We start from the raw sequence: 19,170 nt of genomic DNA, 5'->3' as shown, positions 1-19,170 counted from the left end.
AAATTTAAAATTTTTTTGGTTATTTTTCAGTTTTTATTCATTTTTGAAAATATTTTCTAAATTTTAAACAAACATAATTTCATTCTTATTTTTTTATTTTACTTAAAAATAAAAACAGAAAAACAATCATTGATATTTTCATTAAATGATATTAGAAGGTTGTAGAAGACTAGCTAGCAAGTACGTATTCCTATGGAGAAGTCCTGAAGTTTATTGAATCATCTGAAACTGCTAAAAAAGCAAACAACATTATTGTAAACAAGATTTTTCTGGATCATGCAAGATTATCCATTCACTTCCTTTAAATACCTCACGACTCTCCCTTAGAGCATCATCAAACAACAAAAAGACTTTCTCTTTACAAATTTTGTAACTTTCAAGACTCAGCTAATAAACATCAAAAGATGTCTCTGATTCCAAGTATTTTTGGTGGCCGAAGGAGCAACGTGTTCGATCCTTTCTCCCTTGACGTGTGGGACCCTTTCAAGGATTTTCATTTTCCCACTTCTCTTTCTGCTGAAAATTCTGCATCTGTGAACACTCGTGTGGATTGGAAAGAAACCCCAGAAGCACACGTGTTCAAGGCTGATATTCCAGGGCTGAAGAAGGAGGAAGTGAAGGTGGAAATTGAAGATGATAGGGTTCTTCAGATAAGCGGAGAGAGGAACCTTGAGAAGGAAGATAAGAACGACACGTGGCATCGCCTGGAGCGTAGCAGTGGCAAGTTCATGAGGAGGTTCAGGTTGCCGGAGAATGCTAAAGTGGAGCAAGTGAAGGCTTCTATGGAAAATGGGGTTCTTACTGTCACTGTTCCCAAGGAAGAGGTTAAGAAGCCTGATGTTAAGGCCATTGAAATCTCTGGTTAAACTTGTTGTCGCTGAAAATCCTGAGCTTTAAAATTTGCTTTGTTGTAGTGTATTAATTCTCTCGGTCTTGTGTTCCAATGATGATTTTGAGAAAGATCATGGAATTGCGAATTGTACCTGCTTAAGTAAGTGGTAACTGTGTGGTTGTGTAATTCGTGTGAATAAACACATGCTTTCAGAAAATTTGCTGCATGAGTCAGGTGTCTGATACATATGTGAATGTGATGTAGCCAAGAAATAGACCGTGTAATTATTGGCTAATTGCTTTTGTTATAGCTGAGACACACTATGTGAATTAACTGCAGCTGGCCAGTAATTGAATTTGATTATATTGTTTCATCTTCTTAATACTAGATGCTAGAAGTCAATAGACTAATGTGTTAAGGCAACAGGGTTGATATTTGGACTCATCAAAGTGCAGCAGTATATTGAAAATAAGTTTAAAGTTTATTAGATAAAATTATCTATAATATAGAAAAAGAATAAGAAAATGAGATAAATGTATAGAAAAGAATATACAAGAAAAATAAGATAAATGCAATTTATTTATTTTTAATTTCTTTTTATGTAAATATGTCCGAAGAAATTTATTCAAATTCGATTTTAAATCCAACTCTTTCTCTTAATTTTTAACAAACAATAGTGTAACAAATTTAGCATTCATTGAAGGTGTTCATAACAAGATAGAGTAGAGCATAGTTATGGTCTGTAATAAAAAAAGGCGCGATAGGGTGGTCGTTTGGGATGAGTTGCATTATATAATTGTAAAGACCCTTCAATAAGCAGTAAAAATAAATAAATACCCTTCAATAACTTGGATAATGACTTCTTAGAATGGCTTTCTTATTTTGCTGTTCTATATCATAACATAAAAAGCACAATATTTTATTACATTAAATTTTGATATTTAAATTATTTTAAGATTAAATCATTATTAACTTCACGAAGAGAAAGATTAAATTATTAACTTTAACTGTGATGAGTTCTTGGTTAGTTTTTTATGCCATGTAATGGGTGGAACATATTTATTTAGACGTATTCTTTGGTGATTGGAAAATAATTTTAGATGTATATGACAGTGATCCATATTATCTGGTTATGGATGTTAAAGTTAAATCGTATTCTGACTTTGAGTATGACCGTGAACCATACTATCATATCAAATGCGAGCAATGAAGAAATTGGGCAACAAGCTAAAGATGGATCATATTACAAGCAATGAAGAAACAAGACTTGGGCATAATTAGGCAATCTGAGCTTGAAGTAACCACAAAGTTATTGTTTCAAAAGCAAGTTTGAAGTTGCAAACCTCAAGTGTGAAGAACATCTAGCATAGGACTTATGTACTATTTGTTTAATATTATACCATTCAATGAATTATGTAACAAATATTTTGATTGCAATAAAATATCACATCATTATTGTATATCCTTGTATCATTCAGTTTGGATCCTATTCTTTTATCCAATAATAATATTCTTATGTAAGCTTATTTCTAGAGCAAGTTAGTAAAGCTTATTTCTAGGGCTTATGTAATTTCTTGATCACCAAAAATCACTAATGCTATGTAAGCTTATTTCTAGAGCAAGTTACCAAAGGAAAACCAATTGATTTTATTGGTGCAGCCACAAATCTCAAACCTCTGCATAATATTAGCTTGAAAGGTAATGATATGATAACAGTAGGGATACACCAAAGTACACTGAGTTGCATTTTACCAAGCCATCCCATTATAACAACTCCTTATATAGAACCGGCCATACCCCGCAGATCTCCAACCCTTAAAAACATTAAAGTGTAAAACCACACAGTCCTCAGTTATACCCGTTAAGTTCCCTATAATTTCAAAAGTCAACTCATGCACTCATCTCACTCACTAAATCCAATTAACTTTCCACCTGGCTAATTGTTTTTTTTTTATTTGAATCAGATATCATATATGAATTATATACGTGCAGCGAAATTGTACACAATGACACTCTGAAACTAAACTTGTATGCGTGCAGGGGACTTCTATACAGTAGAAATATAATCAGCAAACAAAAAATTTAACAATAACTTATTTAAAAAGTATTCTAATATATATAGAAAGGGAAATCAACATTCACAAGAGTGACAATCTAAGCTGAAAAATATTTTGAAACTATTAAATTTAACATTAATGTTTAAGCATCAATTCCACTGCTATTTGACTGAAAGCTTCATCATGAAAACAAAATAAAGAGAAATTGAAACAAAACCAAAATGAGAAATTTGTGGCTTAGTAATGTCAAATCTACTACTTGAACCCAACTGTGTTCCTCCCAGGAACATTTGTTGTTTGAAGAACAGGACTTGGACATTTTTCAATATTTTCCTTCAAATGCACTTGTCCTTGATGAGTATACATAGAAAGACAAAGTTCTTCCATGTGCTCTCCATTTTCCTGATTTTTACTCATTAACTACATTTGGTGAAAAAACACGGACAAAAAAATGAAAGTAAGATTTAATCTCAGCAGCAAACAATATCAAAAGTAAGTGTCTTTGCCTTTTTTACATAAAGTGATTCATCTAACATGTGTCATATTAATACCAATTGTCTCTGGATCTTGAAATCCATGTAGAAGTGGCATTTTCTGCACATACATCAATAAATATCAAATAGAATACATGAAAGACTAAACAAAATCATATAACTGTAATATCATCAAGATGAGTTCTCATTCTCATGTACCTGTGTAATTGGAATTGACATGGTCAGAGAAATTTGTTGCCTCATGGGACTATACTTGTGAGTGTCTTTGCCTTTTTTACATGTTTTCTTCACACAACTTTTTGGTCTACCTTTTACCCAAGACACACCTTCCTTCTTTTTTATACCCTTGACTCGGGAAACACCAATGGTTGTGTCATATGCACTGACTTCATTATTTTGACAATTTGCGTCACCAAGAGCTGAAGTTGACGTGGAAGATCTCTTATTTAAGATATTGTTAACTTCAATGTCAAGTTCCACCAGTTTTCTTGCAAGAAATATTGTAGCCTCTTCACATTCAGCAGCCTTACTTGATATTTTCACTAGCATGACACAAATCCTTCAAGTGATTTGAGACAACTAACTTTGGATCTTCTTTGATAATTTGTCCCTTATTGTCTAAAACACATCCACTTTGAGCATGCTTAGTCCACCTCTTAAGAATATATTTTGAATGAATAACAATTATATTCAAATGTTTGAGTACTCGAAGAGCATGACAACAAAGGATACCCACAAATGGAAAAGTTGACGCTACATTCAACACTTTGATCTTCAGAGTTGAAAATAACTTTATGTTGTCTCACATCCCCAAACAAACACACCTCATATTCATAGACTTGCAAGTTTTGAGTGCAACTATTTAAAACAAGATTGTAAGATTTTTCATATTCTCCAGGAACTAGAGAAAAAATTGCAGGAGTGTACACATCTCTTGCAATTTCCAGTAACATGATATTCATACTCGATGGCATTTTCTGGCTCATCTCATAGTTAGACTCTATCTCCTCGTATCGCATATCATCTAGTAACCTATCAAAGTTTCTGAAAAATTTCAACACATTATATGTCGGTTTCATGTAAAGCCTTAAACGATCATTGAAACTCTCACTTAATTGTGTTGTTGTAACTGTAATATCCTACCATTTTAATAGAACAATTGTTATTAGTTTTAGTTTAAAAATTATTAGAATAAAAATTTGTTTGAACTAAAATAACTATGATAATATATATATATATATATATATGCTTGTATTATGATATAATAGAATTAAAAAATATATGATTATTTTGGATAATATTTAAAATTTATTAAATTAAATAATTATTTTATCAATAATAAAAATTAGGTGGTTGATATAAGAATTGTTGAGGTTATTTAATAATTATAAAAAAAAGTGTGACATCTTCATATTCTATTAAAAAAGATTAAAAAATTATTATTATAACATTGTATATCTAGTTTGGATAAAATATTTGTTATATTTAAATTTGTGATAATTAAGAACGGTTTAAATCTTATCATGTTTTATATTAATATATCTTAAAAGAAAATAAAATATTAGATAATGTTAATAATTAGATAAATCTAAATAATAAAGTAGAAAAGATAAAGAAAAAATTGATTAGCCAAATCTATTTAGAATATACCTCATGTGATCCAATCTTAAATTATAGACTCTTGTATTATATGAGGATAAATAATTCCCTTCTCCTAAAATTTCATAATCAGACTCTCTCAATAAATAGAAAATTAGTAGATCATATAAGATTGAGAAGAAAGAAGAAACAAAGAGAATCTTATTGATCCACTAAATGGAAAAGATGAATAATAAGCAAAGAAGGTGTGAATTACTATGTGCTTCAAGAGGCGATTAAAATAACATTTTTCTAAACTTCTATGATATAGTTTTTTGGAAATGCATCTTCTTGAGTTTACTAGTCATAAATCAATAAATTGATACATTGATCCTTGCATGAATTAATCCTTGTGATGATTGTAAAATTTAGGTCTCATGGTATTATTGTATGAAATTATTTAAGTGTATGATATAATCACACAAACATATAATTTTTACTATGTATGGGTTTTAATTTAATTTTACAAAAAAAAAAGGGTCTTGCAATGTATAAATCTTCATTGGTTGCCTATTGAATCTTGGAACCTATTGAATCTTGGAATTTATTTGAAAATTCATAAATCGGCATCTTGAGTTTTGTGTTAAGCTATCATATATATCAACTAAAGTATAATTTGATATGTGGGTGTGTTTTATTTCATAGTTAATTATTAATTGAGTTATATGATATTATATTTTTGGGCATGTCTTTGTGAGTTATTAGTGTGTATGAAATTAGAATTTTTAGTTGGTAGTTATTTGTAATGATGTTTTGTAATTATGTGTGAATTGATCGTCATCTTCTAGGAAGTAGTGGCAATATATATTTTATTTTGAGAATTAAATATGCATCAGTTACCTCCATTTGAGATGGGAATGAGATAATAGATTCCTTCATTTGGATGGAGAAGAGATTCTGGATAAATTCATTTATGATGGGGAAGACAATAAGATGTCATTGTATAAATATGAACTCATATAGATCCTATGAAAAATCTAAGATTCACACTAGTTTTGAGAACCAAAAAGTCAAATTTAGTGATTCTAGGGATCACTGAGTTATACTGTGATATTTGTTTATTTGTTCAAGAATTGAATGCAATAAAGTATTTGTGTTCATTTATTGAAGTGTTATTATGTTATGTGAATAATTTGTGGTTGTTTATAAGTGTGTGTGTCTATATATATATATATATATATATATATATATATATATATATATATATATATATATATATATATATATATTATTTTTAATTTAATTTTGTGGATATTATAGTTAAATTTTTTCGATTATCTCATTGACTGAGAACAATATTATTTATGAACTCTTTTAAAACTTGTTTTATTCTTTGAGATTCTTATTTCATTAAAAGTATTGTTCTCAGAGTTTGAGGAAGAAGCTTTTAAAATAGGAGAAAATTAAAGATTTAATTCCTTATTAGTTAAACTTTATAGATGTCCATATTTAAAAATAAAATTATTTATTTATATAAGAACTTATTTATTTATAATATTTAAAATATTTCAAATCATTGAAATTTCTAAATTCTTATTTTATGAATGTTTTTTTAAAAGTAAATTTTTATTATGGATTGTTACTGTGGAATGAAGGGCGTTACAACAACAACACAGCTTAAAAAAATGTGTCATGTTGTAATGGATTGTTACTGTAATGTAATGAAGTCTATCTTTCTTTCTTAAAGAAATCTTGCATCCATTTATTTTGATGAAACTCATATTTTTTAAGTAGTGAATTCCAATCATTTAGATAGTCATTCTCATACTCAAAGCCATAAATGCAATTTTGGAATTCTCTACAAAAGGAATCCGATCTCTTTAAGACATGATTAACATTCTTAAGTGCATTTTGAAATAAATGCATGAGCATAAACGACGATAGGATTCAAGAAAAACCTTTTGTAATTGCTTTTGCCATTGTAGGATCTTGATCTGTGAAAGTTGTGTTTGGCCTTTTTCCACACATAGCCTTGAGTTAAGTTTTAAACAACCACCTAAAATGATTCATCGGTTTCATCGTATAATAGCGTTGCACCAAATAACACACTTTCTCGGTTTCAACCATAAGAAGTTTTGAATGCTACACTTTTAATTCATGAAGTGCAATGCAACTCATGATTCCATAAACATATCATTAAAGTAATATAACAAAAAATATTTATATAAAAATTGCTTACACGATTAGACAAGCAATATTCAATTTTAAAAAAAGACACATTATAAGGGAGGAATTTGTAAGAAGAAAAAACAGAAGAATTTATTAAACGAATTTTCTATACCTACCATTAGAATCCAAATTCAGGGTCATTAATCACCCTTTTTTATATATATATCTAAGTGTGTATGTAATAGGTGTTTGAGATTAAATATTCTCTCTAAGTTACATGAGCAGATAGAAGAGAAAGGAGAAGCAAAATTCAGCAAGAGATTAAAATTGAATCAACACTTTTTTCACTAAAACATGAAAAAGAAAAGTGAAACAAATTTTAGCGGAAAATCGAGTAACTAAATCAACACTGTTTTTCGGCAAAAAATTTGGGAGAGATTGTCGGAGAGTTAGAAGAGGTAAGGTCGTAACGGAGCACGTTTATCTATTGAGCTGCACTATGTAACATGGAAAAAAAATAATCTAGTTGTCAAACAATAACTGGGCAATAGTAAAAACAGTACCACTTAACTCTATGTAAGTTTTGCCCTTCTTTTATCTCTATTTTCTTTCCTCCAACCAAAACATATCATTGGAAGAAATAATGGTTAATTTTTAATTCTTTAATTTTTAGTTTTACATTAATTTTTAGTCAATAATTTTTGTCTTTTTAAAAAAATATATATTTAGTCCCTTGTATATTTGTATTGTTCAAAATTAATTTTTATTTTATTAATTTTTAGTTTTATTTTATATTTAAGACTAGTTTTGAGAAATAAGAGACTAAAAATAAATAAAAAATAAAAAGACTAAAAATATTATTTGAAACTTAATGGAGAATTAAAAATTATTAAAAATTAAAGGACTAAAAATTATAATATAAAAAAATTAAGAAGTTAAAAACTTAATTAATAAAAAAAATAAAATGTAATTAACATTATTTAAAAAAAAAAAAAAGTTAGGGCCCCTGGTTTTCTGTAGAAAGCTCTAGAACTTGGGATTTTCAGAGACAGGGGTAATTGAGGAAACAGAATTTTCTGGAAAACACAGGATTCTTCCTCCACTTCATATAAGTATCCTACTGCTCGTGTTTTCTCGCATTGTGTTACAGCTAAATTCTCAAAGACACCAATTTCATTGCTCAGAGTTCCCAAATTCCCCCCAAGAGATAAAATGTCTCTAATCCCAAACTTCTTCGGTGGCCGGAGAAACAATGTGTTCGATCCTTTCTCACTGGACGTGTGGGATCCCTTCAAGGATTTTCCTTTCCCAAATACGCTTTCTTCAGCTTCCTTCCCTGAATTTTCTCGGGAAAATTCAGCATTTGTGAGCACCCGTGTGGACTGGAAGGAGACCCCAGAGGCGCACGTGTTCAAGGCAGATATTCCAGGACTGAAGAAGGAGGAAGTGAAGGTGCAGATTGAAGACGATAAGGTTCTTCAGATAAGCGGAGAGAGGAACGTTGAGAAGGAAGATAAGAACGACACGTGGCATCGAGTGGAGCGTAGCAGTGGCAAGTTCATGAGAAGGTTCAGATTGCCGGAGAACGCTAAAGTGGAGCAAGTGAAGGCTTCTATGGAAAATGGGGTTCTTACTGTCACTGTTCCCAAGGAAGAGGTTAAGAAGCCTGATGTTAAGGCCATAGAAATCTCTGGTTAAGCAAAAGCAAATTGATGTTTGGTCTTTTATGTTTTAAATTTTGTGTTTTTCTTTGTTCTAATGTGAGTGATATGCGTGGGAAAAATGTAGTGGGAGTTGTGATTGTATAAAGAAATAAGTCGTTGTCGTGCGTTGGTGAGATGTTATGTGTGAATTTTAATGTAGCGCATGAAACTTTGCAATGGAGAAGCTAAATGTTTTTTTTCTGCTTGCTGAGAACAAATTTTAAGCTGCAGAATGTATTATGGTAATATGAGTGGCAATTAACAATTAATTTTTTGAGGATATATCTAGTTCGACTCAATAAAAACTTCTTGATGAAGTTGCTTGTGATAATTTGCACGGGTTTGTACACACATTCTCTTCCCAATGAACTTCTAATCTACGTTACACACTCGCTGCTCTGCTCGGCACGGTTATCCTTCCACCAAGGACAACATGAAGCTTAAAGTTTCATCTCAATTTAAAACAAGAATTAAAAAGTTTGGTAGCTTTTAAGCCGTTTAACTAACCACTTCAATTTCTCAGTGTCCAAGCTGATCAAATGATGCATGGAATGGCACAAATGCAGAAGTCCCTTGGGTTTAAAAAGGATGAAATTTATGTGAAACTTAATCCTACTTCCAAAGCTGTCAGCTTATTTCCGGCACAAGTAATGAAAAAGATGTTAAGAAAAATAGATCCACTGCTAAAACATAACTAGACAAATTTGTTGCTAAAACAAAGATATTGGAAGTACTAAATTCATCAAACATGATAGCAAATTGTCCATATTCATAGCTTTTCAAGGTCAGCTAATGTACCCGAGATGCACACACACAAAGTTCAGGAACATAAAAAAAAAAAAAAAAAAGACCAGATTATAGACTTTCAAATACTTCAGTTCCCACTAAATAAGGACCTGCAGACCATTGCTCAAACTTAAAACCCACCACGAAGACGCAGCACAAGGTGAAGAGTAGACTCTTTCAGAATGTTTTAGTCAGCAAGTGTCCTTCCATCCTCCAATTGCTTCCCAGCAAAGATCAACCCTCCGCTGGTCTGGTAGGATTCCCTCCTTGTCCTGGAATTTTGCTTTGACATTATCAATTGTGTCTGAACTTTCAACCTCCAAGGTGACAGATTTACCTATCAAAGTCTTCACAAAGATCTGCATTCCTCCTCTCAGACGAAGGACAAGGTGAAGGGTAGACTCTGAATATTGTATTAGACCATCTTCAAGCTGCTTCCCAGCAAAAATCAACCTTTGCTGGTCTGGAGGAATACCCTCCTTGTCTTGGATCTTTGCCTTTACATTGTCAATTGTGTCTGAGCTCTCTACCTCCAGAGTAATTGTCTTTCCGGTAAGGGTCTTCACAAAAATCTGCATGCCACCACGGAGTGGCAAGACAAGGTGGAGTGTTGACTATTTCTGGATGTTGTAATCTGCCAATGTTCGACCATCTTGAAGCTGTTTTCCAGCAAAAATGAGCCTCTGCTGGTCTGGTGGGATACCCTCTTTGTCCTGAACTTTAGCTTTGACGTTAAGCTTTCCACCTCAAGGGTGATTGTCTTTCCAGTCAAGGTCTTGACAAAGATTTGCATCCCACCACGGAGACGGAGAACCAAGTGGAGAGTGGACTCCTTTTGGATGTTGTAATCAGCAAGGGTACGTCCTTCCTCAAGCTGCATCCACATCGTACATTACAGTCAACAAAATAAATGAATCAGTCACCAATTCTTAATCATAACAATTAAAATGTCCAAGGACAGAGAATGGAAAGACAACACAAATCAGAGGACTGAAAGCAAAATTATCCAACATTGTCAATTATATTTACAGCTTAAAAAATTGGAAACTAGTTTATCAAACCCTCCAAAACAATATACCAACGAAACAAACCAAGTTACAAAAACAGAACTAAAGCCGGGACAAAAAAAATGATAATACGAGGCCTTGGCAACTCGATTCCCATAAATAAATCAATCACATGGATATCCAAAACAGAATAGGAAAATAGGAATTTTTTTTCTGTCTATAATACTTTTCTCCAAATAAGTACCAATCAACACTAGTTTTCAATTTAATTTTCGAATTAGATTATCTTTTGAGAAATCTTGTTTTCAAGATTCGACTTTTCACCTTTGTTACTTTTTTTTAGTTAAGAAGTCGGGTTGAGCCAACCGACTTCTGTATTGGTTTTTTTTTAAATATTATTTTATTAAATTAAATTAATTTTTTATTTATATTATTTAATTTAAAAAATAGTAGCATTTTTGGTTTAATAATTTATTTATACCAGAATACATCATAAGTAAAATACTACATGAATAATAATATTTAAGGAAAAGTTGTAGATGAAAATATGTTGGGACAATTTTTTCTATTATGTCCTTGTTCGCAGATTTCACCTTTTTTTTAGTATCTCATTCAATTTCTTTGTCCATTTTAATGGCGAGCCAGAGTTAATCATTGTCTGAGTTTATCAGCCTCTAATAGCAACAAGTTTCACGGTCTTCATATCTCCTCAACCAACGTTTACACCAACAAATATCTTGTGTCTTTGAACATGGAATTGACCAACTATGTTCCCAACATTCCCCCCTCATCGAAGTATTGTACCCAATATTTTTTAGATAACTGATCAAGCCATTCAGCATTGGCATGAGACAAATCTGCTGACCTATGATACTTTGATAATTTATTTCTTATACATCTTTGAATTGCATGCACCTAAACTCCATGTACAATCATTTTCATGTGATTTACACACGAAGTTTAATTTTTTCTGGTCATAATATATTGTTTTACAATAAAAATGATTTTTGATGTTGTATTCTTTGATTACTCAAATACATTATGCTTTTTTTGTCGCAAGTCATGCCAACCTTGAGTGCACCAAATGGTAGTTGCACAGGGTCTTGTTGCTAAACGAAATGGTGGTGATCAATGTATTGTGGTAGGTGGTCGAGGTTCAACTCCATTGGACGCCTAGGTTGGTGATATTGCAACATGGGTGAAATTGGTACGGCAACACCCTCTACATCACTTTGGTCATTGTTGTGATGAAACAAATTTTGATCCCCATGCTCACCAAAATCATCCATGTCTTCTTTGTGAAATCGTATGATGAAATCTTCATTAGTGATGGGATCTTCGTTTGGGTTTGATGTTTGTGTTTGTGGTTGTTGTGATTGGATGATGTTGTAAAATATTGTGATGGATGATGGTTTTGTTGGTGAAAGGAGGTGTGTTAGGCATAAAAAAAATCATTTTAGGATAATAGTTGTGTGCATGCAGTATAAATCTCAAAGGTGTACTGTGTTTCAAGGTTGTTGTATGAAGACACTGAATCATTGAAGTCAAGGTTGTTGTACGATAATGGGTAATGGTTGTAGAGACATTTATGGTTGTGAAGACGATGATTATGGTTGAGGAATAAGCTCGTTAACAATGTACCATTTGACGAAATTCAATTCTAGATTTTGGACAATTATTTCCAGAACACCGAGATCGTCATTGTCATGTAATTGTGCTGAAATAAAATGTGTTTAGCCATGATATAACAACTGAACAACTGTTCCAATTTCCTGAGTTGGTTAATTTTTCGAATCAATTGTGTTAACTTAATTGACCTACTCATGTATAGAAATATAGGATTTACACATGAATACGTCAATCCGTGAATCAGGTCGTCTATAATCTAACCATGGTGGTGAACGACAATTGATATTTCTTTACGTGAAACAATGTGAGTGGAAAGACTATGAGAGTCAGAGATAGAGGTTACTTTTGTGAGGATGTTGTAATGTGTGATGTGTTGTGTAATAGTGAGATTATACTTAGGGTAAGAAAGTTTGGTAGGAGAATTTAACTAGATGATTTTGTGGAAGGTTTAGGTAACAGAGTTAGGTGGGAAGGGTTAAATAGAAGGGTTAAGTGTGAGAATTTAAAGTTTATGATAAATTAGGTAGAAGGGTTATGAGTTTAGGATTTAGGATAAATTATCAAATAGTGTACACCTTCACACATCACATACAAAAGTCTATTCATTGCATCATGACTCTTGAGTACATTGTTCCACATCGCTCGTCGAATCCACATGAATTATTGACATTCACACTAATGCAGTTGTCGATGCATGTGTGTGAGTGAATAGTGTGCATCTACACATTATAGACAAAAGTTTATTCTTTGCATCATAACTCTTGACCGCATTGTTCTACATCCCTTACCGAGCCCACATGGATTATTGACATCCACCTTAATGCAGTTGTGGTTTAGTAAAAGATCATATTATTAAAGTAAATTAAATAACAACGAAAAAACATGAAACAATGCCAAATACATAATAAAGACTAACAAATAATTAAAAAATACTACAACAAAATATGTTACATTATTCATTCTAATTTCAAGGAATTCTCCAGCTTTTGCTCCATCTCTGGCCAGTTTAGGTCATTAACTTGAGAAGATGATGATGAATTATGAACATCAACTTTAAGTTCCATACATATTACACTTGTCATATTTGTAAATGTATGAAACATGCACCAAACACCTTCTTCATCAATGATTGGAACTGCCCTATACTGAACACAACCATTGAATATGTATACAGGACAACGATACCAAAGTGCAGTAATAATAGATGTAACATCATCATCTCTAATTGATGATTGTATTGCGGTGATTATGTCTCGCAACTTCATTGTTGGATTCAACAGTATTGATTTTGTCTTGTCACCTTTGAAAATTGCACTTGCACTTGAATCGGAGATGACCTCACCGTTGATATAAATGTACGCACAAATTGACTCTGAATTCATTTTATTTGCTCTCAATGTGATTTGATGCAACTATGGAAAGTCTATAGTAATATGATGTTTTTATATATAAAATTAATCACATGCCCAAGACCTTGCAATGAGAAAAAGTGTAAACATGCTTTGAAATCTCAAAGCAGTTTATACTATAAATTGATGAGAGAGTCAATATCGCATTTTCATCACCCAACTTCAAATTTTATTTCATTTATACTTATCTTACCATTAAACCTTACATCATCAACACGTTCTCTTTTGGCCTATCATAAATAGCAACTTGATCACTTTATATTATCATATAATATCTGAACCACAATCACAAATTGTATTACCTTAATGAAACAGTGAAAAATTCATCCTGCAGGGACCGTCAGAGGGAATAAACTATTAGACAATAAATCTTGACTAGTCTAAAACACAAGAGACTTTACGATTATAAAGTACACAATACTTGCCCCAATTATCTGACAAATTATATAAACTTCATAACATACACCATGATCCCTTTCAATCAATAATTAATTTGAAACAAAGCCAAATAATCAACAAAAGCTTTAAAACAGATCTCAGGTTTCGTGATTATTTAGACGGTAAAATCAAAGACACATAAAAAAATTCCAAATCAAAATCAAATAGAAAGACAGATTTGATGATCGATTAAAAAATAGCTTAAAACCCTACAAATCGGAATCTTAATTGAAAAGAGAAGAGGAGCAGAAGGTACCTTGAAAGTTGAAACGGCACGCTAGGGTTTTCTTTCTTTGCTATGATAATGAATGTTTGTAATGAGGATGGTTGTGGTGTGGGCTTCGCTTTATATGGAAACGACTGCTAACAACACTTCTTCCAATCAGGTTTTGACACATGAACGAATTGGGACAGTGAACCCTGTTGACATGCCAACTGGCTTATGAGTATCAACACTGATTGATTCAACTTGAGTATCAACAATTAAATCAAATTAAATTATAAAAGATTAATTTAATTTAATTCAAATTTTATAATTAATTTAAACCAAATTAAATTACACTTAATTTTTTTTATTTAATTCAGATTAATAAGTTAAAATATACCACACTGATTGATTCAACTTGACCTCATGGCAAACCACATACAACATTTGCAGCCTCAACTAAACAAAATAATACGATTACCAAAATTTAATTAATTTTTATTTTAAAATTTTATATATCATATTAGACGAAATAAATTTTTATAGGAATATATCAGAGGGAATAAACTATCAGACAATAAATCTTGACTATATAATTCATTTCATTATTTTCTCTTTTAATCCACCATTTTGTTTGTTTCTTACCAAGGATCTCCCTTGACATTCACATTTTCATTGTTTTGCATTTGCATATGTAGAGATGTAGAGATGGGACGGTGTCTTGTGTGAGCTAAGGTTTTTAAAGTTTTTATTACAAGAAAATAAATCAAAAATAATAAAATATTTGTTTATTGGTGTAATGTTTAAATTTTTTTCCATCTTTTTAAGCTTAATTTATAAATATATTGACAATATTTCATTATCATTCAATTCTTATTATTATGTATAATAAGTTTATTCACTTTTATATTATTACTTTAAAAGTCATATTTTAGAAAATCTTTTTATTGTTTAACAATGTATTAAGAAAATCAAAATTTTTCATTTTTTTTCTTATTGTTGTACATGTTGTATCATAACTTTTATCTTATTGTTAACAAGTCATTTATTTAAGTGGTATTAGATTGGGTCTCTTATAATATCTTGGAATAGACTCTTGTAAATGAAAAAAAAAAATCTTAAAAGAGAGATCCCATAAAAGACAATCAGTCATGTCTCTCATAAAAAATATTGATGAGTAAAACTAATAGATTCTCTACACTAATGTCATCATGACTCAAGTTTTGTTTTATCCTATTTTCTTTCCAATTATTATATAATAGTAATTATACATTTTTTCAATTGAAAATTGACAAACCTTAAAATGACATCTTATCCTTTCAAAATAAGTGGGCATGGGTTAGCCACATGAGATTAACATATGAATTAATCTAGATACTCTTGATAATTGCTTCTTGACATTTATTACCGAACTTCTTATTCTCAATTCTTTGATTTATCAAGTAATTAAAATTTTGTAATTATAAATAAAACATTTATAAATGAGAGCGAAGTTAAACGAAACCCTGGTCACACAACATTTGTTCATTTCTTTCATTATTTTTTTTCACATACAAGAATAAGACATCACACATTTCTCTAATGTTTTTCTTTATCGCTCTGGTGATTGTAAGTTGTGTTTTACTCCATCTTTCTACATGTATGTTGTAATTGTGTTGAATCCTTGCTTCATTGTGCATGGTTGTTTGAAAATATTGGTCTTCTACTCTTCTTTTGAAATAGATGCGTAAGAAGCGAAATGATTGGAAAAATAATTAATGAAATATGCTCAAACATTTGATATGATTCACTTTTTTTATTTCTTACTTATTGTTAAGACTACAGATTATTCTGCCATTATGATTAGATAGTAATTAGTGATTGTGTCATTATTATTTATTATTGGATTGATTCTATATAATTAATATTATTTTATTTACTCATTATAAAATAAAGGTTGGGTGATCATACACATCACATAACATTACAATAATTTAACACTATTATATGATATCTAGAGCTTAGGTTATTCTTGGTATAGGAATAACAAAAATCTTTTTCCACCGAGGATAGTCCCCGGTGGACCTCTCTGCTTCCCTCATCTTTAAGCGATTTGATTTTTTCATTCTAGTGTTATGAGGTCCCTTCTCTCCTTCTTTGATGATCTTTTTTGAATTTTTGGCAACTTTTTCGATCATCGCCATCGTTCGCTACCGTCCGACCTCTGTTTTGATTGGTGAACCCACGATTTGTTACTGAAGGTGGTTGCAAATATATTTGCAAAGATATGGGTTGAATGTGGATGGAAAATGGACCAGATTCAGAAATAATTAAATTTTCCAAAATAATAAAATGTAGAAAGAACGTGCAACGTGAACGTAACGTGCACTTCCAACATTCTCCCACTTGGTCCATTTAACCCAACATCAACCATAACAAGAAACATAATATATGAGTCATGGCGATAGATCCTCTGATGATGAGTAGTATCTTCCATGTACCACAATATATCAAGTCTCTCAACACTAGCTCTCAACTTAATGAATAAACCATATGTTTATTCTATATCTAAACCGAATGATTTTTCTCGAAATAAATAAATATGTGCACAAAACCATATGAGAAAATATCTAACTGAATAAGAGTTTCATTGAAAATAACAAATGTACGTACAATGAAATTACATCATGGAACTAAGTCTCATTCGTACTACATGATCCTTAAAATTCTTTGGTGGCATGCCTTTAGTTAAAGGATCAGCAATCATTAACTCAGTGTTGACGTGTTCAATGACCACTTTCTTTTCTTTAACACGTTCTCTTATGGCTAAGTACTTGATGTTGATGTGCTTACTTCGACTTCCACTTTTGTTGTTTTTAGTCATAAACACTGCAGCAAAGTTGTCACAATACAACTTTAATGGCCTAGAAATAGAGTCCACAACTTTAAGGCTAGATATGAAACTCTTCAACCATACACCATGCGAGGTAGCCTCAAAACAAGAAACGAACTCAGCCTCCATAGTGGAAGTAGCAGTCAAGGTTTGTTTGGCACTTCTCCAAGATACAGCTTCACTGGCTAACTTAAAAATATAACCAGATGTTGATCTTCGTGAATCAACGCAACCAGCAAAGTCTGAGTCGGAGTAGCCAATCACTTCCAGACAATCAGTTTGTTTGTACATGAGCATGTAATCCTTTGTTCCTTGAAGATATCTCATCACTTTCTTTGCAGCTTTCCAGTGGTCAATACCTGGATTACTTTGATATCTTCCCAAGACTCCAACAACGAATGCAATATCAGGTCTAGTGCAAACCTGAGCATACATAAGGCTTCCAACTGCTGAAGCATATGGAATATTTTTCATGTGTTCCCGCTCAAAATCATTTTTGGGGCATTGACTCAAACAAAGTTTGTCACCCTTCACAATGGGAGCTACACTTGGTGAACAATCTTTCATATTAAATCTCTCTAAAACTTTGTTGATATAGGTTTCTTGAGACAAGCCTAAAATGCCTCGAGATCTTTCTCTATGGATCTTTATGCCTATGACATAAGATGCCTTTCCCATATCCTTCATATCAAAGTTCTTTGAGAGAAATTGTTTCACCTCATATAGCAGACCCTTATCATTAGTCGCAAGCAGAATGTCATCTACGTATAATACAAGGAAACAAATCTTACTCCCACTAACCTTCTGGTATATACAGTGATCCATGACATTCTCTTCAAAGCTAAATGAAGAAATGACCTCATGAAATTTTAAATACCATTGGCGGGAGGCTTGTTTCAATCCATAGATGGACTTATTAAGCTTGCAGACTAAGTGCTCACCAACACTAGATAAGAATCCCTCAGGTTGTTTCATGTAAACCTCTTCTTCTAGATCACCATTCAGGAATGGCGTTTTCACATCCATTTGATGCAGCTCAAGATCAAAATGAGCTACTAATGCCAAAATTACTCGAAGAGAGTCTTTCTTAGATACAGGGGAAAAGGTCTCTCTGTAATCGATTCCTTCTCTTTGAGTGAATCCTTTAGCAACAAGTCTTGCCTTATGTCTCTCAATGTTGTCTTCTGAGTCTTTCTTTGTTTTGAAGACCCATCTACATCCGATGGCTTTTACACCAACAGGCAACTCAACGAGATCCCAAACTTGATTAGATGCCATAGAATCCATCTCATCCCTCATAGCATTATACCACAAATTTGATTCCTTAGAACTCATGGCTTGTGAAAACGTCTCAGGATCATTTTCGGCTCCAATGTTGTAGTCTGATTCTTGTAGGTACACTACATAATCACTAGGAATTGCTGTCCTTTTTATTCTAGTAGATCTTCTTAATGTTGTTTGGTCATCTTGCTGAGGAACTTGTTCAATTGGTTCTTCACCAGTTTGTTCAATATCATCATGTTGTTCCTCACAAACAACTTGATCTACATGATCACTTTCAACAGCTTGTGGAACTTCAATCACTGTTTGTCTAACACCCATTTTAACTTGAGGGGTGGGAATGACTACCAACCTATTACTTGTCCCAGAAGGTTCAGCTTCATAGTGATCCCTTTCAGAAGAAATGTTCTGAAATTGATCACTCCCACTGATTAAGTCATTTTCAAGAAACTTTGCATTCCTTGATTCCACAATCCTAGTGTTGTGGGATGGACAATAGAACCTATACCCTTTAGACCTTTCAGCATATCCAATGAAATACCCAGTAATAGTCTTAGAATCTAGTTTCTTCTCTTGTGGATTATAAATTCTTACTTCAGACGGGCATCCCCAAACGCGTATATGTCACAAACTTGGTTTCCAACCCTTGAATAACTCAAAAGGTGTCTTTGAGATAGTCTTGGTTGGAACTCGATTTAATATATATGCAG

At 32.0% G+C, this 19,170-nt stretch overlaps 3 protein-coding genes and 1 long non-coding RNA gene across 4 annotated transcripts; 2 read left to right on the top strand and 2 right to left on the bottom strand.

Annotated features, from left to right (window-relative positions):
* The first annotated feature begins 216 nt into the window (after positions 1-216).
* Positions 217-1,202, top strand: LOC114419574 (17.5 kDa class I heat shock protein-like). The gene has a single exon (XM_028385286.1). The coding sequence runs from the start codon at positions 405-407 to the stop codon at positions 864-866; it is 462 nt and encodes a 153-aa protein (XP_028241087.1). The 5' UTR covers positions 217-404; the 3' UTR covers positions 867-1,202.
* A 6,968-nt stretch (positions 1,203-8,170) lies between these two features.
* Positions 8,171-9,079, top strand: LOC114419573 (18.5 kDa class I heat shock protein). Its single transcript, XM_028385285.1, has one exon. It carries the CDS (start codon positions 8,343-8,345, stop codon positions 8,826-8,828), a length of 486 nt encoding a protein of 161 aa, XP_028241086.1. The 5' UTR covers positions 8,171-8,342; the 3' UTR covers positions 8,829-9,079.
* Positions 9,080-9,491: 412 nt separating this feature from the next.
* Positions 9,492-10,458, bottom strand: LOC114419576 (ubiquitin-like). The gene has a single exon (XM_028385289.1). It carries the CDS (start codon positions 10,195-10,197, stop codon positions 9,811-9,813), a length of 387 nt encoding a protein of 128 aa, XP_028241090.1. The 5' UTR covers positions 10,198-10,458; the 3' UTR covers positions 9,492-9,810.
* Positions 10,459-13,104: 2,646 nt separating this feature from the next.
* On the bottom strand, positions 13,105-14,456 carry LOC114419577. Its single transcript, XR_003668266.1, has 2 exons — positions 14,359-14,456; positions 13,105-13,992 (listed from the first exon to the last, which is right to left on the bottom strand). It is a non-coding gene; the product is annotated as an uncharacterized LOC114419577 (long non-coding RNA).
* Positions 14,457-19,170: the final 4,714 nt, after the last annotated feature.

The sequence above is a fragment of the Glycine soja genome, chromosome 7 (assembly GCF_004193775.1).
Source record: "Glycine soja cultivar W05 chromosome 7, ASM419377v2, whole genome shotgun sequence".
NCBI lineage: Eukaryota > Viridiplantae > Streptophyta > Magnoliopsida > Fabales > Fabaceae > Glycine > Glycine soja.
This window is presented reverse-complemented; position numbering and strand designations above follow the sequence as displayed.